Source organism: Lycium barbarum, chromosome 7 (genome assembly GCF_019175385.1).
Source record: "Lycium barbarum isolate Lr01 chromosome 7, ASM1917538v2, whole genome shotgun sequence".
Taxonomy (NCBI): domain Eukaryota; kingdom Viridiplantae; phylum Streptophyta; class Magnoliopsida; order Solanales; family Solanaceae; genus Lycium; species Lycium barbarum.
The window spans coordinates 7,050,410-7,076,240 of NC_083343.1; the positions used below are offsets into that span (position 1 = coordinate 7,050,410).

General features: G+C 34.3%; 1 protein-coding gene across 1 annotated transcript; it reads left to right on the plus strand.

Annotated features, from left to right (window-relative positions):
* The first annotated feature begins 305 nt into the window (after window positions 1-305).
* LOC132603041 (class V chitinase CHIT5a-like) lies at window positions 306-2,778 on the plus strand. The gene is made up of 2 exons (XM_060315904.1): window positions 306-1,575; window positions 2,430-2,778. The coding sequence occupies exons 1-2, from the start codon at window positions 468-470 to the stop codon at window positions 2,453-2,455; spliced, it is 1,134 nt and encodes a 377-aa protein (XP_060171887.1). The 5' UTR covers window positions 306-467; the 3' UTR covers window positions 2,456-2,778.
* The last annotated feature ends 23,053 nt before the right edge of the window (window positions 2,779-25,831 follow it).

Genomic DNA, 25,831 nt, shown 5'->3' on the forward strand with positions numbered 1-25,831 from the left:
TACTCACAATGTGTGACTTCCTGGTGTGGATTGAGATTGAATCTCAGGTTTAAGCCCTGGATATGGAGTTTTCTTTTATTATGGAGCATTTTATTTCTCAATATAGAATTTGTCGGCATGAATCTAAGTTTTGTCCGACCCCAACGCAAGTAGCCAACACCAAGTACAAAACCTGAAAAAAAGAAGTCAAAAGGCACAGCTCCATTGAGAAGTGGGACCCATAAGTAACCAGTCAAAAATATCAACCTTCTAGTACCAATTCCTTTATGTAATCTTCAACTCCGTCCACACATACCCAAGTCATGTTTTTCATGTCTTGTGGCCAAATGAAAGCAGCCAATTCCTTAATACCAAAAAAGCGAAAAAAATTATTCCAAGTGAACTTTATCGAGGCTCCATTTGTCTACAAATAGAGAAGAAACTAAGGAACAATCATAAGTAGTATTGTCTCATTCTGTCTCATAAAAATGGCTAGTCCTAAAACCAACATTTTCTTCTATTATGTTATCTTTTGTCTTGCCCTTTCATTTGTCATGGCACAACCTCCATCTCAAGGAGTCAAAGGAGCATATTATCCTTCATGGGGATTTTCAACTTTTCCACCATCATCCATAGACACATCTTTGTTCACTCACATCTACTATGCATTCCTTGTCCCAAACAACACCACATTCAAATTTGATATCGATGACGAGACCTCCACCCTCCTCTACAACTTCACCTCCACCCTCCGGTCCAAAAGACCGTCCGTGAAGACGCTCTTTTCTGTGGGGGGAGGAGGCGAAGGACCGGCTAGGTTCTCGCGCATGGCGTCTACAGCTGCCTCTCGTTTGACTTTTATAAAATCTAGCATAGAGGTAGCTAGAAAGTACGGATTTGATGGATTTGATCTTGATTGGGAATTCCCTCAAAACAAAGAGGACATGGAGAATTTGGCCATATTACTAGACCAATGGAGGGTTGAGGTCAAAAAAGATTCTTTGGCCTCAAAAAGGCCACAACTTTTGATCACAGCAGCTGTTTACTTCTCGGTTGACTTCTTTTTATCTGATGAATTCAGATCATACCCTGTGCCTTCAATTAACGAGAATCTGGATTGGATTAACTTAATGTGCTACGATTATCACGGATCGTGGGACACATCTGCCACGGGTGCACAAGCTGCATTATTCGACCCGAAAAGTAACATTAGTACAAGCTATGGACTAAGGTCATGGATTAAGGCTGGGGCATTAAGAAGCAAATTAATTATGGGATTGCCACTTTATGGTAGGACATGGAAATTAAAAGATCCTAATGTAAATGGAATTGGTGCATCAGCAGTTGGACTTGGTCCAGGTGATGAAGGGACATTAACTTATAGGGAAATAGAGAAATTTAATGAGGAGAATAATGCTAAGGTTGTGTATGATTCTGCCACAGTTTCTACTTATTCTGTGGCTGGTACTTCTTGGATTGGTTATGATGACACTAGATCTGTTGAAATGAAGTTAAGCTATGCTCAAGATCTTGGTCTTCGGGGGTACTTCTTTTGGCAGGTTGCTGGTGACCAAGATTGGAAAATCTCCAGAAAAGGTAACTTGCTTTATACTTATTTATGAAAAGGATTCAACTCATATACACTAACAATGTCAAGATTTTCTTACGCTACAACGCATTTTAACTTGTTAAAGCTTGTTATTTAGGGTGATGGGCAAGAATGACCCCATAACGGGTAGTATTGAACTTTTAGCCTTGCTTAAAAAAATCTTTTAAAAACTACTTTTGTTGTATTGAGCTAAAATTATGGGCATAAGTTAGTTTTGCTAGGAAGCAGGAGTTTGGGGCATTATGATAAGTCAGAGATAGTGAACTTGCTCAATCGACATCAAATTATGTCTCATAGGCAAAAGTTGTCTGTGTTGCTCAAATTTTCACAAGCCAATACAATTGAAATTCTTGTTTTCACTGTCTATAATTTAGTGAGAAGTCCCAATCTTCCACCTCATAGGAAAAACTAACTTATGCTCACACCACAACTAGAACTTATGCCGGACGGACAACACATGTCTCTTTTTACAAATTTTATTAAGCGAGACTGAAAGTTCAAAACCACACCTTATGGTGTCCGTCCAATTTTTGCCATTTTTTCTGTTATTTACTCTATTTTCAAGATTACCATATCAGACTTGCTAGGGATAGTGTCTCTATAAGTAATTTGCTGCAATTAACCAACTAATCGTCTATATAAAGCAGGATTAGTAACATGAAAACAATATAAGTGACGTGTTTCAACATGTTAAAATACATGACAATGTAAAAATTATTTATGTTGTTGCAGTATATAAGTTGAATCCTGCTAAAGAAAAGATCTAGCATATAGATTGTTCCTAAGTCACAATTGATTAAATTTCTTACAAACTTACTTTATTCTTTTTCTTATTATGCAGCTAAACAGTCATGGATTATTTCCTAAGAGATAAAGGTCGAAAAAAAAGGATTCTTCCTTTGCCAACTCCACCAGCTTCTTGGGACTTATATATATTATGATTCTTAAGATTTTGTGGTAACTGAATTTGTCTGTGAAAATGTATTTGAAGCTGAGTAGTTCATCTTCTATTTAGTTATTATGCACTATTTATGTTGTACCATTTAGTTATTATATGTACCCTCAGCTAATAAAGTTTATTAAGTGTAAGAGATTACAAACTTTAGCTTAGATCTTATTGAATGAACCCTCAGAAATGTAACTTGTACTCTAGCTCAATTATTGTTACAATATTTCATTCTCAGCTTTCAGTTTACTGATGCATAAAAACTTACACATTCTGAACAGAACATCAAGAAATACATCAAATATAAACCATAATTCTCAGCACTAATTCGAACGAAGTGCAAAAAAAAAAAAAAAAAAAAAAAAGAATACATGTAAAATAAACTCATTCAAAGGATCCAGTAATTCTTAATAGTAAGATTTTCAATCTTCAGGGTCTCATCAAGGTGATGACGCAAGAATATCAGAGCCTTGACATTTCCTTGGTTGGATGCTTTATTTTTTCTTTAATGGTGCCTCCAAGACCCATAGCATCCAGATGGATTTCAGCATCTAGCACCCATAATAAGTAGTTCTTGCCCAAAATATCAAGGGCAACAAACTCAAGTTTCGTGAGGTTAGCCATAAAATAGAAATAAGAAAAATAGTACCTTAGCCTTCGAAAATTTCTTTAGACAGTAGAGTCTCGTGCTGATAACGTGTTATAAAAAAATGCACTAATTATAAACTAAAGCTCCAAAACTATTGACACAAGAACTGAGAGAGAGGTAGGAAGCTTTTATTCTCTGTGTTTCCAATTAATTATTCATAAGACTATGACAATCTTTTTACACTGTACAAAAACGTTCTTCAAACGACAAGAATTAATGGCTACATTTAATTGATATGTGATCGGCCAAGAAAGGTTACGAAAAGGGCATCCACATTCAGTTGATTTATGACAGAAATCGGATAATTTTTATCATTTTTATCGCCCTGCATTTTGTGGCGATAAGTTTATCATATTAAATCACTTGGATCTTGTGTACAAGCTAGGGCCCTATAGGCCCAACATATGAGAAGATAAAGATTGAATGGGGTCCTTTTTTTCTTCTTTTTTTCTTTTTTTTATCGATAAAGATCAAATGGGAGGCAACATTCGTCGCAGCCACAGCTGGTGCCGCAACAGTCAGTGTTGCATTAGTCTCCATTGGAGTAGAAGCACATCTTCTATTGTTATCAATCTGTATTCAAAATTATACTTAAATAGAAAGTAAAACAATTTTTCAGAAATGGGAAAAAAACTATAGAACAGTATCTGGAAAAATTTGTAGGAATTAAATCGAGTCCACTAAATATACAGCGTATCCTTAAGAAAATTATTCCCCTCAATGTATCTGAAGTTGTGGAATATAGCCTCCCAGTTATTCTGCAGTCTGCATATGGGACTGCCTAGGTTATGAAGCACTTTACACCCCCCTCCCCCCCCCTCAAAACACCCTATGTGTGGAACTTTTCTATGCGAATTCAAATTTAATTTGACTTCAATACGGGCACGAGATATCTGATGAAAAAAATCTTAATTTCTTAAAAAAATCACTTATTTTGGACCAAATTTTAAAGTTACAAGAATAACTTAAATGGAACCAGCAGGTGTGTATAATTTAACTTTAATTTAAATGATCAATAAATCTAAAAAGGAACATAATTTATGATTATTATTTAGCGTAATCATTGAATATGAATAAGTTTTTACATATTTCTAAGTGCTTCCTCCAGATCTTTTACCTTTTTCTGAAAGGGCTATGTACAACGTATTTGAGGATTTTCTTTATTTACAGAAAGTAGTGGATGTATATCACATCTCATAAAAGAAAATGTTTTGTAGACATTGAACTATGAGGCACCATGAAATAGTGGTCAACTCCATAAATATACCGTCTCTTTACATTATTATTGCTTTAAACTCATTTTAATTTTGTTGAAAATCTTACGAGAAATACTTCATCACGAACACGTGTAGGGACTTTTCTTCATCACGAACACTTGTAGGGACCTCCCTTCATCACGAACACTTGTAGAAACTTCGTCTAAGCTTGAAGAAAATACTTGATCACGAACAATTGAAGAGAATTCTTCAAAGCTTGAGGCATGCCAATGGCACTATCCTTAAGAATATTTAACCCGGTATGGGTGTATCCCAGGATTCAACAAACTCTTCTAATACAAAACTAAGGGACATAATATAACAAAGATTAAAGTAGAAAACCTAGCACTCTATAATATGGGAAGAAGAATTTTGTATTGATCTATTTCACCAAAAGAGAAAGGACCTTCCTTGATTTATAAATGAGAAAAACCATCTAAAGAGATGGTTGTACGTCTGAATGGATGCTCCAACGTTTACATGGATTCAATGAAATTAAAGGGAAAGGAGTAAAGGCCATAAAGAGTAATAAAAGAGTCTTGATATTAGTACTATATAGAAGCATGGGTTGGCAGTCATGCTTCGTCGTCTCTTCGTCGTCCGTTTTCCACCTTCCACCAAAAAAAAAAAAGTGTGGGCCCCAACTAAACATCAACCAATATTAAAAAAAAGTGTGGGCCCCAACTAAATACCAACCAATATTAAAAATAAATAAATAAAATGGAACCCACCATCTACAAACTCACGGAAAAAAAAAGTGGACTCCATATTAACAAAATCAAGCACTATAAAAAAAAATGCATCCCATATTAAAAAATCAAACAATATTTATGTAATTTCCAAAGTATCTCATTAAATCAATAATGATAGATTCATTGTCACATGCGTATCAATCCATTAGTGCGAGCAAATGAAATTATTGTACAGTAACATACTTAAAATACTTATATATTAAAATAAGATAGAATTTAATTACTTTTTCATTTTTTCCTTACTCTAATAAATGTGAAAAGAGATTAACGTTATAAAAGAAAAATAATATTAAATGGAGATCAAATAATCAATAAGATAAATTAGTGAAATTCTAATTCTAATTGACGTTTCCTTAAAAAACTGTGCAAAAGAAAACATGACAAGTAAAATGAGTTAAACAAAAAAAAAAAGTAAAAAAAGTGGAATCCAAAAAAGTGGACCCCATATTAACAAAATCAAACAATATATAAAAAAAAGTGAATTTCATATTAAAAAAGGTGTGAGCCCCAACTAAACATCAACCACTATTAAAAAAAAAAAGTGTGGGCCCCAACTAAACACCAACCAATATTCAAAAAAAAAAAAAAAAAGTGAAACCCACCATCTCCAAACTCACGGGAAAAAAAAGTGGACTCCATATTAACAAAATCAAGCAATATAAAAAAAAATGCATCCTGTATTAAAAAATCAAACAATATTTATGTAATTTCCAAAGTATCTCATTAAATCAATAATGATGGATTCATTGCCACATACTAAACAACATCAAGCAATATAAAAAAAAAGAAAAAGTGGAACCCACCATCTCCAAACTCACGGTAAAAAAAAAGTGGACCCCATATTAACAAAATCAAGCAATATCAAAAAAAAAAGTGAACCCCATATTAAAACAAATAATGTAAAAAAAAAGTGCAGACTTTGTATTCGTAATAAAACTAATATAATAATGTTTTAGATACGGAGTACAAACTACAATGTTATATTAATCGTGTTTTGAACGTAGTATGTATGTATGTATATATATATATGCATAAAAATAGTGCAAATTAATAATGTCAAAAAAAAAGTGCACCCCATATTAAAAAATCAAACAATATTCATGTAATTTCTAAAGTATCTCATTAAGTCAATAATGATGGATTCATTGTCGCGTGCGTATCAATCCATTAGTGGGAGTAAATGAAATTACTTTTCTTCAAAAGGTTAAGTAGTCAAACCATACAGTTTTCTTTCTTTTTTTATATTAGCCCGAGATCTAATGTAGATATTAAACTGTTGTATTTGTTATTCTTCCATGTCATTTATTTGTTATGTTTACTACAATAAATATACTTAAAATATTTATATTTTAAAATAAGATAGAATTTAATTACTTTTTTATTTTTTATTCTTACTCTAATAAATGTGAAAAGAGATTAACGTCGTAAAAAAATATATCAAATGGAGATCAAATAATGAATAAGGTAAATTAGTCAAATTATAATTCTAATCGACGTTTTCTTAAAAAACCATCCAAAAGACAACATGACAAGTAAAATGAGCTAAACCGAGAATATTTACCAAAAATTAAAAAATAGTATTTCTTCGTTTAAATAGAAAATCAATTTCTACTTTATTTCATTTTAAATATGTAAAATTAATTTAATAATTTGAATTAGAATTATCCAAATCAAAATTTGATTAAAAATAATAAGTATTTTACACCTTTAAATTAATCGAATTAAAATTGAAAGTATCAACTGATGCTTAAATATTGCTATTGTTTTATCTCAAAGAGAGGAAAATAGTTTCCTTTTAAACAAGTCTTCTCTTTTCAAAAATATTAATAAATTTGCCAATTTTGTATTCGTAGCAAACATTAATATAATAAAGTTTTAGATACGGAGCACAAACTACAATGTTATATTAATCGTGTTTTGAACATAATATATATATATATAATCACTATTCAAAGACAACTACATACACATAGATGCACTATATTCGTAGCAAACATTAATATAATAAAGTATTAGATACGGAGCACAAATTACAATGTTATATTAATCGTGTTTTGAACATAATATATATATATATATATATATATATATATATATATATATATATATATATATATATATATATATATATATATATATATATATATATATATATATATAATCACTATTCAAAGACAACTACATACACATAGATGCACTATAATTTAAAGTGTCGGGCCCGTGCACAGCACGGGCATAGGCCGTCTAGTAATATAATAAAAGAGCGGGTTCGAGGCAGGATCGTCGTCCATCAGGTATTGACGTAAATAAAAGCAAAAGTGAGGGCACCACTCCTACTACTACACTGTGATTATCTTCGAATGGAATCCAACGTGGGGTCCTCAATGATGTAGTGATATTTTGCGTGGACCGGATATTTACTGCTCCATTTATATAAGCATAAAATAATAAATATTTACGGTAAGATTTTTTATTTATTTCATTCGAAGAAAAAATTTCAGATATAAGGTATGATTAAATTTTACTTCCACATTTGGTTATTGTACAAAATTAACAGAATATTAAAAAAAATGTGTTAATTAATGTTTAAAAGATTTTTATATCTTTTAATAAAATAAAAGTAAATTATGTTTAAAGTGTAGGAATATTACTAATAGTCTGGTATATCTTATTAAGTAAGTTGTATTCATTTCTTATTAATAAGTTTCTAAAGATACATGTTTCAGAAATATTTATTCTCTATTTTAATCAAATGCGTGAATAAAGATATTCAAAGAAATATTTATCTTCTTTATTAAATTTCATAAAATAAATACATAATTGCTTCTTATTTATAATTTTAATTTATTTTTAATAATTACATTTTAATATACTTAGTACAAATATACCTCATAGGGTGAAGGTGCATAATTTTCATAGCATAGGAGGTATAAGTGTTTGATTTTAAAATATCAGGGGTGTATCCGAAACTCATAATATTCATGAAAAATTAAAGCTAAACATAGAGAAAACTAAAAGAAAAAAGGTGGGTTTAGATTGAACCCGTAAAACACTAAGACGTGTGTACACATATTCTTTAAAAAGGGATTAAGATACAGTAGTTGTTTTGTACTTTTTTGTAAAAAATATTCTTCGTATTACATCCGGAGAGAGAGCAATTAGGAAAAAGGAATTATATACAATTAATGGGATTTGAACCCTTCATTTCAATCGTGGAAGGCAAGGAGCTCGCCAAAGCTAGCGGTCAACCCCTTAGTCTGTACGTAAAAATATAGGATTATAACAAATGCTATTTGAATTGTAATTGTATTTATGTAATAAAACTTTCATAATTTTGTTATCAGACCGACTCATTTTTCGTGTTGGGCCCGTGCTTGCACGGGCTTCACATTATCTAGTATTTAGAAAAAAAAACGTTAGTGATAAGACCATAATAATGGTCAATTCATGCATTCCAGTAGTCAAAAACGGTTTTCCCAAATTGAATACAAGGGGTATTAAAGTCTAATCAAATGTTAAGGAATATGTTAAAACCTATTTTTGAGATATAATGTCTATTTTTATAATAAATTTAAGGATTAGTAAAAAAAGGTCAAAAACGAAACCACTACGGATTTGTCAACTTCGACGATTCAAAAAAAAAAAAAATGTTTTCAAAGTTTGATATATAGTTCTATTAATAAATATCATTAATATGTTTATCTGGTGAATAGAGCTGACTCAGAATCATGTCCTTTTTTCCTGTTATTAATTAGTTCATTGACACATAGTTCCAATACCCTATACGGCTATACATATTTCATTTGAATAAATTGCTGATAACAATTTTGAGAAAAAAAAATATTTTTCATTTTTTTTTAAACTATAAAATTGAATAATTTTGTCCTACTATATGTGTTATGATATAAAGAAAGTCCACTAGAAAAATGGAAAGTGAAACAACAGAAAATGCTAAACATAATAATTCTTCCCGAGAAAATTTGTCTTTGATTAATAGATAAAGTTTATAGTTGACTATTTTAAATTACAGATTTTAACATGTGTTCATAAATTACAGATTTTAAATTACACTTGTCGCAATGTGTAACTCATTCTAATCAATAATAAGGAAAAATTACCTAATGTGCAACTAATTATGCAATTACATTTTATAGCGATACTTTTAAATAATTATAAAACGTAACTATACTATATATATATATATATATATATATACAAACATGTATTCCTAAATTGTGGGCATAATCCTTGCAGATTCGTCGTTTGGGCTATGCCATTATCAAGCCTAAAATTGTGTCCATGTATAAACTTTTATTATGCCTTATAAAGTTTTTCCTTTTGTTCTCTCACTCCTATGTGACATTTTCCTAAAGTGTCGTGCACCCCTTCTTCAAAAGTTTGTCATCATAGATGTCTAACAGTCTTTCTCTTGGACTTGCCCTCATTGGTCGGTCCTCTTTCGGGGTGTCTGTCTAGGAGCTCAGCATCCTCGTTGAGGTTTTCCCCCACCAAATGACTTTGATACTGTATTTATCTTGACCTCAGCTGGTGAGATGTATTATTTACTTTGACTCAGTATGTCCCACAGACTTGTCCCTTAGGCTAAGTTATCATCAACCTTAAAAGCATGCATATCATATAAAGTTATGTCATGCCTTAATAAATTCTTTATTTTCCTCTCCAGTTCGATATGGAATTCACCTAAACAAGTAACTCGTGGGCGTCATGTCACATAAGGTAACTCAATCTTTAATAAGTTGGAACCGCCGAACTGGTCCCAAAACTCATGATAAATGGTTGACGAATTAGCTTCATAACATCTATACATAATATAAAGCTAGGCATAGAGAAGGTGATGTGACACCTCTCTATGTCTAAGAAATCTATTTATTTTTTTTCTCCTTTTTTTGACCTTTTTCTTTATTTTTCCTTATTTTATAATTAAATAATTAACCATATTCTACCCTATTTATTAAATTTCATTGAATTCTATAAACAACCATATTAATTCATTGTGTATGAGTTACTATACTAATTATCCCATTATTGTATATACTAATGGAGATGAATGAATTCATAATGATCAGTCTTTTGTAAAGAGATAAAACTTTTTCACTTCCTCACGTAAATCACTCCATTGATTATAGAATCCCAAAAGTCTCATCAGGTTTGCTTTCTTCTACAAATTCCAGAGATTCCAAAAAAAGAAAAACAAAAAAGATTACCTTACTGATCACTGAAATATAGCCAACAGAACAACGAGTATAATATTTTGTTTTTTCTCTTTTTTCACAGTGAAGCTCAAAAATATATTGTTGTTGTTACTTTTATCTTTGTATGCTCCAATCCGTCAGAATTCTTAGGTGATTATTAATTGGAATTGTGAACCTAGCATTGCAAACTACTTCTACCCTGATAATTGATATGATCTTTACTACGATAAGGCATTTTGGAGTGGTGAATTTTTTGTCTACTTATCATATAAGTTCATCTTTCATTATTACTGATGAACTTATATGAGATTGTTCTAAATATTTTGTAACCAAGTTTCTATGAGGGTTGTTATCAGTTCTATTTTTTTTCCCAGGTTTTCAATTCCAATGGCATCTAAGGTAGTGAAGAAACCAACACAGGAGGTACGAAACTTCATCTTCTTAACTATATCTGTATTGCAGGTATCTCAAAATTGACTTGGCAGAATGGCTATTGGACAACTTTTCTTCAAGAATACACAAGCTTCGTTCTACAATTACGGGCAATTTTCCTATCGAAATGATGCTTGACTTTGATTTTGTTTGTAGTGAGTATTTCATTTTCATTCTTCAATCACGCTGCAAGCAAATAGATATGTATTTAATATTTTTGTATTTCTGATAGTGTGATTAAAGTTTACCATTGTTTTTTACTTATATGGATAGAGACCTGGGGCATTTAGCTAGAGGTGACTCTTAAGTCTTTTTATTGAGAGAAGGTGACTCAAGTTTTAATTATTGAGTGGAGGTGGTGTTTTTTGATTAGTGATTAAGAGATTTTGACCTTGCCCAAAAGTTTTTATTTTGACACTTTGACCCTTAACTTTATTTTTAATACTTTGCCTTGAAGTTTTATTTTTAACACTTTGACCCAGTCAATATAAACCCTAAAATACCAAAATGGGTCCAAAAAAAAAGGCGCCAATAGCTGCACCGGTTTTTGCTCTTTTCCCTCCTCTGTTCTTCTTCTCCTTCCTCCATTTGTTTTTCCTCCTTCTTCTTCTTCTTTTCCATCCGCCTATTTTTCTCCCTCCATTCTTCTTCCTCATCTTCCATTGCTGCTTCCCGTGCTTCTTCTTCATCCATTGCTGTTCCATTTTGAAGAATCTGCTCAACAAAAGAAAAAACTAAACCACCAAATTTGCAATTTTTTTTATTGGATTTCGTTAGTGTCTACGTGGGCATTACTTCATAAGTATTGCTTCTTCCCCTGCTTCTTCTTCTTCCATTGGTGCGACATTTTGAAGAATTTGCTCAACAAAGAAAAAAATGAAACCAGCAGATTTTGCAATTTTTTGGCTGGGCATTACTTCAGAAGTAATTTCCGCTCATTTGGTAAGTAAAATATTACTGTTTTGTTTCAATTGTTTATGTGGGTTTTGCTGCTGATTTTCCAACAATTTACAGTAGCAATTGTACTTGTTGCAACAAGTGCTAAAGCTGCTGTATAAGAGCTTCTAAATTTTTGCAACAACTGTTGTAGTTGCTACAGAAGCTGTTGTAGTTTATGCAACAGCTATTGTAGTGGCTGCCACAATTACAACAGATTATGTAGTTGTTGCAACTTCTATACTAATTGTTGTTAAATACGTAGTATGAATAAGTTGTAACATATTTGTGAGTTGTTGCAAGTAGTGTACTACCTGTTGCAACAAGTATCTTACTTGTTGCAATAACTCACTGATCCGTCGGATTCAGCTTCAGTCCAACAGAACCCAAAAACTGGACCCAAAAAAAAAAAAATTGTAGCTGACTCCCACAGATTAGTTAGTTGCTGCAACAAGTTTATTACCTGTTGCAACAAGTTTATTACCTGTTGCAACAAGTAATTTACTTGTTGCAACAACTCATTAATCTGTTGGACATCTTCAACTGTCTTTGGATTAAACAGAACTTAAAAAACTGAAGCTGACTCCAACAGATTAGTTAGTTGGTGCAACAAGGATAGTACTTGTTGCAACAGGTAATCCACTTGTTGCAACACCTGATTCATCTGTTCCAACAAGTCACTAAGTTATTGTATTTTGTTACTATACAGTCATGACCTTTTTTAAAAAAAAACAAAATATATTCAGGTAGCATTAATGGGGGACTCAATAACAATAGGTGTTGATTGCCATGGCGAATGGATCGAGAAGAACAATCGATATATTTGGCGATGGAAGGGTGGTCACATGTTAGAGACGATAGCGATGAGTGTCCAAAGAGATGTTGTGTTTGATGATTTTGTGAACTTAATCATCACCTATTGTGAATTAACTTGTGAACCGAAAGATCTTGTCATCACTTACATGCATAGCTCTTTTGAAAACCAGAGGGTCTTGCCTTTTAAGATAACCGATCAGGATCGCTTGCGTACTTATTTGAATGATGTAGCTAGGCCCATTTTAAGGGTATACGTGGTTGGAAGCCCGGTAGAGAACCATAATTTAGGTCAAGACCAACAAGATGTGTTAAATGATAAATTGGATGGGGTAGATATCGATATGGATATTCCAAATAATGGAAGTGGGGGTGAGCCTATTCCTACACCCGAAGTTGCGAGCAATACACCGTGTTCTACACAATCTTCACAGTGCAGCCATGTTCAAGATGATGAAACAAGATTTTATAAAGGAATGACATTCAAGAACAAGGAACAACTAGCAACTATGTTGAAACTTGCTTGCGTGAAGAAAGATTTTACACTCAAGAAGGTGATTAATTCGCGCACTGTGTATTGCTTTAGATGTGTACATCCGGAGTGCAAGTGGTGGGTGAGGGCTATGAAGCTTTTAAGTTCTGATAGATTTTGTATTACAACCTACGTAAAGTATCACACATGTGGTTCTGAGCATATTACTAGCCATAATCCACACGCCACAGCGAAAGTCATTGGTGAATACTTCAAAGATAGGTTTCCCGACGGTAAAGGCCCATCTACAAAAGATATGAGCCAATCATTCCGCACAGAATTGGGTTGTAAGGTAAGTTATTGGAAGGTCTGGAAGGGCATGGAGATTGCAAAATCTTTGACAAGGGGGACACATGAGCACGGGTATGCAGTGCTTGATACGTACCGTTATATGCTTCGTTCCGCAAATCCAGGAAGCAAGACGGCATTGAAGGTTGATGCTAATGGGAAGTTCAAGTACTTTTTTTGTAACCTACAAGGCTTGGATGCTTGGTTTTGCGCAAATGAGAAAAGTCATAGCTGTCGATGGGACATTCTTGAAGAGCAAGTACGAAGGAGTGTTATTGTCAGCCGTGGCGCAAGATGCGGAGAATCATGTTTTTCCTGTGGCATTTTGTGTAGTGGACAAGGAGTGTGATGCCTCATACAAATATTTTTTTGAACAAATGAGAAGCTTTGTAGATGATACCAAAGAGTTGTGCATAATTTCTGATAGGCATCCAAGTATCAAAAAGGCAGTTTCAATTGTCTTCCCTTTATCTCATTATGGTTGTTGCATGAAGCATCTTGGGGAAAATCTCCGAACCACCTTTCACAATACGAAGGTCATATCTCAGTTTTATAAAGCAGCAAAATCGTACAATATAGATGAGTTCAACGACCATTTCAATCAAATCAGAGATACCGTCCCTGGGGCCGCCGAACATCTTGAACGTGTTGGATTCCACAGATGGAGCAGGGTATTCTTCCCCTAAATAGGTATTCATACATTACCTTTCCAACAAATAACACATCTGCTGGAACAACTAACTAACTTGTTGCAACAGGTAAGTTAGTTGTTCCAACAACTAAGTTAGTTGTTCCAACAACTAAGTTAGTTGTTGCATTTTGTTATGACACAGAGACAATAACTGAAGCTCTCTCCAACAAGTAACACATCTGTTGGAACAACTAACTCACTTGTTGCAACTGGTAAGTTAGTTGTTCCAACAACTCACTTAATTGTTGCATTTTGTTATGACACAGAGACAATAACTGAAGCTCTCTCCAACAAGTAACACATTTGTTGGAACAACTTAATCACCTGTTGCAACAAGTGATTTAGTTGTTCCAACAACTCACTTAGTTGTTGTATTTTGTTATGACACAGAGACGATAACTGAAGCTCTCTCCAACAAGTAACACATCTGTTGGAACAACTAACGCACTTGTTGCAACAGGTGATTAAGTTGTTCCAACAACTCACTTAGTTATTGCATTTTGTTATGACACAGAGACAATAACTGAAGCTCTCTCCAACAAGTAACACATCTGTTGGAACAACTACCTCACTTGTTGCAACAGGTGAGTTACTTGTTCCAACAACTCACTTAGTTGTTGCATCTTGGTATGACACAGAGACCATAACTGAAGATCTTTATTTTCACAGGTATAATCTTATGACGTCAAACATTGCTGAGTCGGTGAATTCAATGTTCAATGTTGAAAGAGAGTTTCCCATTACTGCTTTATTTGATGCCATAAACAGGAGATTTGCAGAAAAATTTCATGAGAGACGTATGGAGTTCATCGACTCACCAAACATCTTTGTTCCTTCAGTTGAATTTTTTTTTTCAAAATTTGTCAACTTGGGGAACAAGTTGTTAGCCCATCAAATAGCCAACTACAAGTTCAGCGTCATCGGTCACGGTGCAGTTGCGACAGTCGATCTGCAAAGTAGATCTTGTACTTGTAGAGTTTTTGACCTGGACAAAATACCTTGTCCACATGCAATGGCAGCGCTTCGTGTCCAATATGGTGACGACTTTGGAAGGCGGATTTATGACTACTCATCTCCATATTATAAGGTGGAGAATTACATAATTGCATATTGTGAGGAAATTTGTCCTGTGCCTTCTTAAGAATCTTGGGAAGTTCCTTTGGAGATTTTAGAGAGAGAGATACCTCCTCCATATGTTGATCTAAGAAAACCCGGAAGAAGGCGGACAAAGAGGAGGCGCAGAATCGGGAAATCATTTCCAACGAGGAAAAACAAATGCTCCTTATGCAAAACAGCTGGCCACAAAAAAACAACATGTCCAAGCCTAAATGCTCCATAGTTGTAAATTGCATTATGCTTTAACAATAGTTATCTGTTGGAACTTTATGACATTGTAATGTTATTATTTCTTAGCATGGTAATTTATGTTTAACTTCCAGCAAGCAATAAATCTGTTGCAACAACCAAGTTATATGTTGGTGTTTTTTCAACTAAGTTATGTGTTACAACTTGTGTTTTATCCAACACGAGTAAGGATTTGTTCAACAACTTAATCACTCAAAAGAAACAAATATTACAATTGTTGCAACAGATTCTACATATGCTGCAACAGATATTGTATTTGCTGTAACAGATACTGTACTTGCTGCAACGGATACTATAGCCGCTGCAACACATACTATAGTTGTTGCAACATATATTCTACTTGCTGCAACATATATTGTACTTGTTGCAACAGATACTGTACTTGCTGCAACGGATACTATAGCCGCTCCAACAGATACTATAGTTGTTGCAGCAGATTACTCACATGCTGCAGCAGATACTATACTTGCGGCAACAGATAATATACTTGCTGTCGCAGATTACTCACATGCTGCAGCAGATACTACTTGGTTCACCCATATATAGTGATCAACTACTCGATTCACCCATATTTATTGATAAACAAAGGAAATTAACCATATTTAGTGATAAACAATGGAATACTTAATCAATTTGATGTATTTTTAGTCAGCGAAGAGGATCTCCTAAGCCAGCATGCACTAAATCTAGTGATCATTAGAGAGAATTGATGTGAACTACTCGATTCACCCATATTTATTGATAAACAAAGGAAATTAACCATATTTAGTGATAAACAATGGAATACTTAATCAATTTGATGTATGTTTAGTCAGCGAAGAGGATCTCCTAAGCCAGCATGCATTAAATCGAGTGATCATTAGAGAGAATTGATGTGAACTACTCGATTCACCCATATTTATTGATAAACAAAGGAAATTAACCATATTTAGTGATAAACAATGGAATACTTAGTCAATTTGATGTATTTTTAGTCAGCGAAGAGGATCTCCTAAGCCAGCATGCACTAAATCGAGTGATCATTAGAGATAATTGATGTGAACTACTCGATTCACCCATATTTATTGATAAACAAAGGAAATTAACCATATTTAGTGATAAACAATGGAATACTTAATCAATTTGATGTATTTTTAGTCAGCGAAGAGGATCTCCTAAGCCAGCATGCACTAAATCTAGTGATCATTAGAGAGAATTGATGTGAACTACTCGATTCACCCCATATTTATTGATAAACAAAGAAAATTAACCATATTTAGTGATAAACAATGGAATACTTAATCAATTTGATGTATTTTTAGTCAGCGAAGAGGATCTCCTAAGCCAGCATGCACTAAATTTAGTGATCATTAGAGAGAATTGATGTGAACTACTCGATTCACCCATATTTAGTGATAAAAAAAGGAAATCAACCATATTTAGTGATAAACAATGGAATACTTAATCAATTTTCAAGTGCATTATTGTAACAACTAAGTAAATTGTTGCAGCAGAAGATCCATATGTTCCAACAGATGCCTTACTTGTTGCAACAACTTCAGCAGCTGTTGGATTATTTGCAACAAAAGATCCATATGTTCCAACAGATGCATTACTTGTTGCAACAACTAAGTAAATTGTTGCAACAGAAGATCCATATGTTCCAACAGATTCCTTACTTGTTGCAACATCTTCAGCAGCTGTTGGATTATTTGCAACAGAAGATCCATATGTTCCAACAGATGCCTTACTTGTTGCAACAACTTAGGTAAGTTAGTTGTTGCATTTTGTTATGACACAGAGACAATAACTGAAGTTCTCTCCAACAAGTAACACATCTGTTGGAACAACTAACTCACTTGTTGCAACAGGTGATTAAGTTGTTCCAACAACTCACTTAGTTGTTGCATTTTGTTATGACACAGAGACAATAACTGAAGTTCTCTCCAACAAGTAACACATCTGGTTGAACAACTAACTCACTTGTTGCAACAGGTGATTAAGTTGTTCCAACATATCTGTCACTTGCGTAAAACTACTGAAACAACTTAAACAATATATAAGGGTACTGAGCATATAATACATATTTAACAAATTTACATAATGTGTTCATCCACCATAATTCAAATTGATGGTAGAAGAGAAATTGTTTAATGCAAACATAGTTTAAGAGAAATTGTTTGTCCCAAGCCCACCTCCATTAGGGCTCCAACACCTTATCAATAATTCCACAATCTCACCTCCATTGCATCCTCTCCACAGTATTGTCACTCAATAAGGTATCGGGCTTGCTCATATTCGTGCGGGTAAGCAAAGCTTCAACAAAAGCAAGTGACCAGGAAGCACATGCCTTATTGGTATCATTGCGGGGGATATCCTTCTTCCGAATAAAATTCCATGATTCATTTAGCAACTTTTCAGGTAAGTGTGAGAACATGCCACTCTGCTTTAGCAACTTGGGGAACAAATCCATTAACGGCTGCATGTGGCAGAAGAAATCACTGTCGTCATTATATGGAATGTTGCAATCATAAACATTTATGATACCCTCCTCAATGATGATCTCAACAGTGACAAAATGGTTGTCATTAATATTCATGACAGCTATGATCCTTTTGGCACCAATCCACTCGCAGCCACCTGGGTAGGGCACACTACCTCTGGGAAAAGCGAGACCATCATCGTCCCACCTAAAGAGAGAAAGTCTTTGATCATAGGGCACGACACCCACATTTGTAGACTCATCGGACAATCCTAAGTACCTGTTGCGACAGTGATGGTAGAAGTTGAGGTCCATGATTCTATCAGAGGAATCTTAGTACTCAGGGAAATTGAGCTGCCTCATACGCATCAGCAACAAGATTTCATCTACATACTGCAGTAAAAGTATCAAAACAGTCAGCCACTTGCTGCAACAGGTAGTTAGAGTTGTTGGAACAACTAGTGAACTTGCTGCAACAGGTTGTTAACTTGTTGGAACAATTGGTTAACTTGTTGCAATAAGTTAGTAACTTGTTGTAACAACTAGTTAACTTGTTGCAACAAGTTCACCGAATTACATGACTAGTTCAAACAGCATACTGAATTATATACATACATATATGAGTGTTGAAACTTACCCAATCCTCCCACCATTCGTGCATGTTTGTCATAACCTTGAAGTCTTCGGCCCCAAATTCATGCATTGAGTACAGTGCTCTCCCACTCTTTTTGGATTTGATCAAGGTTTCAAGCTTCTTCTTTTTTTGGGGGTTTACACGCTTGAAAATATCAATTTTTTTTAGCACTTGTGGCACAACTTCAGCAGGAGGAGTAGCAATAGACTTCTGCGGAGTACTTGTTTTCCTTGCTCTACAATCAGCAAGTGCCTTGGAAATTGTTTTTGCCCTCTTGCGAATCCCAATAGGAGTATAGGGTGAGCTGAGCTTTTTGGATGGCTGGACACCCCTCTTGGACATCATACTCTTTATAGTTGAATTCGTATCTTTTTATGCCTGAAGCAACTCTTCAACCTTGTTTATCAAACCTTCCATTTTCAGTCTGCAAGTACTGCATTCACAAGCACAAGAATACACCTTGGAGGAACCGGCACCAACTGAAGAATATCTACCCAACCTATAAGGGATATCTGTGGTATGCCCACCACCACCACTTTGGGGAGTGTATCCACCAACTCCACCACCAACTCCATCACCACCACCATCATCATCTCTTCTTTTATCAGCAAGACCTTCCACTGCTTGTCTTGCAACATCAACAACATTATTCATATCAACAGCATCACCAACACCATCACCATCACCACCACCACTACCACCACCAACTCCATCACCACCACCAACTCCATCACCACCACCATCAACAACACCAGCCCTTATGATGGTTGTGGCTCCAACCAATTCTTTTTTTATCTTATCAATCAATTCATCATGCACAGATTCCCTATGCCCTAAACTAACGAGGCATGGCATTTGCACCTCTCGTTTTGTCGGGATAAGCCTTGGATGTACAACCTACAACAAACCAACAGATATATTCAACCAATAAGTGTGTAATCTGTTGGAACAACCCCCACATATGTTTCAACAACCTCCTAGGTTGTTGCAGCATATTCTTTAGCTGTTGGAAAAACCAAAACAGCTGCTGCAGCTTCCTCTGCAACTGTTCTGTTATTTTCCAACAGATTGTGAACCTGTTGCAACAACTGATCAAGTTGTTCCAACATCTTAGGAGTTGTTGCAACATATTCACTATCTGTTGGAAAATATTAGAACAGTTGCTGCAACTTCCTCAGCAACTGTTTTGATTTTTCCAACATATTCTGAGGTTGTTGCAGCAGATAAATGTATCTGTTGCAACAAGTAGTTACTTCTTATAAATCTATTCAGGGATATTTTCCAACAGATTCTGACTTACTGCTTCCTTGGGGGGGTTAAAAGGATCAAGATTCATTTTTTTGTTGCTGTTTTTGGTAGTCAACCATCTAAGGATCCTTGGAAAACAAACTTCTTCTGAGTAGTCCCTGACTTGACTCCGTAGGTGAGGAATGGAGTCAAATGCCCAAGCCTAGAAAAAATTATGCCACCAAAAATCAGAATAATCAATGAAGGAAAAGAATTAAAAAGATTTAACATTGAAGAAAGAAAGTTTACCATGAAGGCCCAAGGGAAGCCATAGATGTTGGAAGTCTTCACATTAGGGTTCAAAGATTTGCACAAATATTCAACAGTCAACTTAAAACTTTTATGACCCCATGGATAGTTATTGAATGCCTCATGATCCTCCGACAGTTTAATCAAACCAAGTTCTATATTATTCTTTACATCCCTTGCCTAAAGAATAGAATTCACAAACCAAACTAAGCACAATGACTCCTTGTGCTTTTTTGACATAGTTTCTGACTTCAAGTCTGCTAGCAAATCTGCTGCCTTGTAGCTCTTTCCACAAACATCCACTAAATCCAAATCATCATCAACCTTGGCTTTGTCTTTCTTGCCTTTCTTGGCTGCCTTGGATGACTTGGGTGTCTTGGCTCCCTTGGATGACTTGGGTGTCATGGATCCCTTCTTTAATGTAACTGTAGGAAGAGGCTGAGAAGGATCATGACACCTCAGTCCGGTAATTATGGCAAACTCCTTGATGCCAAAACAAACTGGTATGCCACAGTAGTTTATCCATATCTCATCAGTTTTGCTGCAAATAATTCTTCGTTTGAGAAGACCATACACAATGGTCATTTGAAACCTTGCATTGTTATCCTCAGGCAAATCTAGATACATGCCAAAACATGTGGCCCTGAAGAAATCCTCCAAGTCCTCCTCCTGAAGTATCTTCCTAAAGTGATCAAAGGGCTTGCCCATGACTGATTTTACAACAAGATCACCATTCAAATCACCTAGTTTATCCATCGGCATCTGCACATGGAACTTCTCAATACTGAAAGTTTTGACAACTTCATCAGTGGAAGGTCTGTCAATATCAGTCCCAATAGAAGAATCAACAGCCCCGGTCGCCGACCTTTCAAAAGATGCAATTTTATCCTCTTCATTGTCATCATTATTTACATCATCTTCTTCTTTTTCTTCTTCTTCTTCTTCTTCTTCTTCTTCTTCTTCTTCTTCTTCTTCTTCTTCTTCTTCTTCTTCTTCTTCTTCTCTATTTTGTTCTTGTTCTTCTTCTTTATCTTGTTCATCTACTTGATCTTCTTTACTTTCTTGGCCAGAAACTCCTACTTGAGAGGTTTCCTGTTCAGCAGTTTGATCAGAAAGAATATTTGCCTGTTCAGCAAGATCATCTAATGATGGCCCCTTAGCTCTTTTACTAACTGTAGATGATTTCGATGATTCCTCCCCTTTTCTTTTTCGTGAACACATTTTATCTGCATACAGAAGATAAGCAAAAACACTTTCAATTGATTTGTGCACCATTTAAAGTAAATAAATAATGAATTTTTACAAGAGCTGAAGCATATGTTGCAACAAGTGTGTAATATATTGGAACAACTCCATCATATGTTCCAACAACTTCATAAGTTGTTGCAACATATTATACATCTGTTGGAAAATATTAATACAGTTGCTGCAGCTTCCTCATCAACTGTATTGATTAATTCCAGCAGATGGATAATCTGGTGCAATAACTGGTAAAGTTGTTGGAACATATGATTGAGTTGTTCCAACAGACTAATCTGTTGGAAACCATCAGAACAGTTGCTGCAGCTTCCTCAGCAACTGTTTTAACAATTTTCAACAGATTTTAAATCTGTTGCAACAACATATTCACTTGCTGCAACAACCTCAGCAACTGTTGGATTTTTACTAACAGATTAGAAATCTGTTGCAACAGATTACTCAGCTGTTGGGTAAAACAAAAATGGCAAGGCCATTTTTCCTAAGCCTTACAAGGACAACAATAGGACAACAACATCTATTTCACTATCAGGCTGCAATATCAGTGTATTACAAACACACAACAGTAAAAAATTGAACAAAATACACAGCATTGCATAGACACCCTGCCCATGTTCTTCCTCTTCTTCTTTAACCAAAATTAGTCGTTTTCGTACTTTTATTTCAAAACTCTAACTTTTGAACCAGAAAAAACATTTGTTTCAATACAAACACACCACCATCACAAGTTAAACAAAATAAACCAACCTCAACTGTCAAACAAGTGTTGAAGTTGCTGCAACAACTTACTCAGCTGTTGGAAAAAATCCAAAAAAAATTCAAACCCTTTTTTCGAAACCCAAGGAGAACAAGAACACAAACAGTACCAAAAACCATAATTTCACAACCACATACACTATTTAACAACACAGAAACCCCAACAAGTGGAACAAATAGAGCAAATGCGGGTTTTGTCAAGCCCAACAAGCCCTTTTTTCGAACTACTAAGGAGAACGAGAACACAAACAACACCAAAAACCAGAATTTCACAACCACATACACTATTTACAAACACACAAACCCCAACAACTCGAACAAATACAGCAAATAAGGGTTTCTCAAGCACTGAACAACAAAATAAACAACATTGCAGACAAATCCATGTTATTCTTCTTCTTCTCTGACCAAAACCATCATTTTCTCACTATGATTTCAAAACCCTAACTTTAAAAGAAGAAAAAGTTGAGCGAATTTACCTGAGAGAAATGGAGAGCAGCAGTTCGTTGCTGAGTCGGCTTTTGAAGAGGTTGACGACGGTTTCAGCAGGCACATTTAGCAGTTGAGATCGTGGGTTTGAATTTTGAAGGAGCAGTTGAGATGAACGTGTGTTTTGGATGAAGTTCATGTGTTTGGATATGGACTGATGTTGAGTTTGAAATAAATGGGGGGTTGGATTAAATGGTTTGGGGTCTTTTTTGTATTTTATAAAAGATTAACAAGTTTGGTAAAATACATTTTCAACCCCAATTTTGTTAATCACAAATTTAATTGAGTTTTGACTTCATGTGGTCCCTACAAGTCACCTCTAGTAATTTTCAAACTTAAAGGTCACCTTTGCTTAAATTTTCGTAGAGGCCTTATCATTGTTTTTTACTTATATGGATAGAGACCTTATCTTTCTGGAATCATAAGTCGACACAATTTGGATTTACAAGGTTCTGTATCCAAATTGGAGGTACATTATTATGTGGCTATGTTATTTTCCTTCTATTGGTTGTTATCTTATCAGTTTCTGCCTTTTAATTATCCAGCTCTAAGCAATTCCCTCAACTATAGCAAATTAAACGATGAAAGTGAGTTTAACTCAAGTGTGTTGTTGAAAAATTTAAAAAATATTGGTGAGGATGAAGATTTATAGTTCAAACTTCGTAAAAATTACCCTCAATTTTAAGTGTACCTATGTCTGAAACTTATGAAGACATTCGTAATTCAAACTTAAGAAATACATGTCTAAAATTGGGCCTTGGCAAGCACCAGTAATATGCCATACTTGACACAAAATTAATAACTTCAGACGTGAGTTTAATTTTGTAACTTCAATTGCGTCTATCAAAAGTTATTTCCAGCGATTAAACTTAAAATTGCTTATAAACTTACACTGTGCCATAGATAGGATTGGATTCTGTAAAGAAATGAATCATGGGCCTAACTCAACCTCAAAAGCTAGCTTATGAGGGGAGGATTGTCCAAGTCCATATAAGGAGACCACCCATCTCATTAACCACCGATGAGGGACTCAACACCCCACCTCACGCCCAGGGCTGGACATCTGGAGCGTGGGCAATTGAATTTGGGGGCCTAACATCGGGTGAGATAGGTCTTGCTCTGATAACATGTAAAGAAATGAATCATGGGCCTAACTCAACCTCAAAAGCTAGCTTATGAGGGGAGGATTGTCCAAGTCCATATAAGGAGACCACCCATCTCATTAACCACCGATGAGGGACTCAACTTTTGAGATTGAGTTAGGCCCATGATTCATTTCTTTACAGATTCATTTGATGATTTTGCTTTCCGAATAGAGCACTAATTAAGAACTAAAAATGGGATGAATAAAAAGAGTGATTCTTTTGTATAGGATGTGTTGATTTCTTTTCTGTCATTTTCTTATTGTTGTTTTGTTCCTTTTTGTTTAATGTTTATACTTTTCAATATTCAAAAAATTATAAAAAATAAAGCATAAATAATTAGATCTTTTATATTTATATTTTTTAATATTCAAATATTAAGATTAATTCATAATTTCAATGAGATCTTTCATTTTTGTATTTTTTAATATTCAAATATTAGAAAAAGATTAGTTCATAAATCTAATGAGATTTGTCAAGTTTTTTCATGTTTATATTTTTTAATTAATATTCAAATTTTTAGATTATATTAATATGTAAATTCAATGAGATCCTTTCATGACCGCGCGAAGCGCAGATGAGTTGACTAGTTTTGTAATACTCTAGAAGAAATCCCCTTAACTAAGATGGAAATTAACTATAAGTCATGGATGATATGCCAATAGAATTTGAACAGAAAGATACATCCAAGACTAAAAACCAAACCGTTTGCTGAGAGGTCCTTGTTATTCTATTATACTATTATTCTATTATAAAAGGTCCTTGCAAAAATGGCAAATAGCCACTTTTTGGACCTTATATCTAGCTTTAGCCACCATCTCAAAATTATTCAACGTTATGCTAAAAAATATTTGGACGAACTAGCATTACCTAAACACCATTTCAGTGCAGCGTATTATTGGAGTTTGAAGCTTTTTACACGAGAAACTATATCACATTAGGTTAGAGTTCGAAACTTTTAAAGGTGAAATGATTCTTTTCACATTATTGTAAGTGTCTATTTCGCTCATGATAACTAATTTAATACCTATATATTGATCTTATTTCACTTACGATGCTTATTTTAAAGGCTTAACACAAGATAACCTTTAGAGTTTTAGACAATCGAACTATGGCTGAAACATGTCTAGAGTTGTACAACTTATAGAGGCTAGTGTATATAATTAAAGAAGGTGACATATTTTAAGTGGTTAATTTATTTATGTAAAGGGAACTTGAAAACACACATTAAAAAAGTCCGAATTTTGAACTGGAAGTATCTAATAGGAACGCTTTATCATGTGTCGAGGTGCTCAATTAGAACAAGCCGTAGTTCGAGTGTCTAAATGAAATTTACAATCAAGTTTAAGGGGCTATCTATGTATTCAGCCTATTTTAAAACTTTATCACTATTTTCACTTATGACTCGTGGTACTTATTTCAAACTCCATGAAAAATTCCAAGAGTTTGAATCTCCAAAACCTTTTAACTTGTATTTTAACAAAACCAATTTTTGTTATACGAATCTAAAGACAGAAAAATCTTAAGATTATCAATCAGATTATTTGACCGAAGCTGAGGCTGAAGCCTAGCGACGACAACGTGAGGGGATGTCCTCTTCTTAACCCTTTATGAGCTAGAAGATGTGCTTCTAAATATAAGCACACATATATCACTTTCCAACATCAATGTGAGAGAATGCTCATTTACATTTCCAAAATTTTGTTTCCCTCCAATTTCCCAATTCACATTTCACCTTTAAAGTTCACTGCTTTGAGACTTTAAATCCCAATACTTTCAAACTTCTTCAAATTGTATTAGAGTTCTACCTTCCGTATATTTGCTAGAGGTATTTTTCGTCCAGATATTTTCTTGCTTTAAATAGTGACTATTTTTTTATTACATTTGAAATGATGGCTAAATTTTGATTGTTAGCTGTTCCACCCAATATTTTCAGCATTGGCGCTCTTTATGGAAGAAAATTCCAATTTTCGGAATCGAACCCAAAACCAATAACTAAGGAAGGAGGATCCTTTACTATTCCATCAGTCTTTCGTGGTTATTTAAGTGTATTAATTTTTTTCTTTCGTGGTTATTTATGCATATTAATTTTTAT

What these genes read in the sequence shown, in the direction of transcription:
- LOC132603041 (XM_060315904.1), top strand. Translation starts at nt 468, where the DNA reads ATGGCTAGTCCTAAAACCAACATTTTCTTCTATTATGTTATCTTTTGT. An exon ending in TTGGAAAATCTCCAGAAAAG is followed by an intron (nt 1,576 to 2,429) that starts GTAACTTGCTTT and finishes CTTATTATGCAG; the next exon opens with CTAAACAGTCATGGATTATT.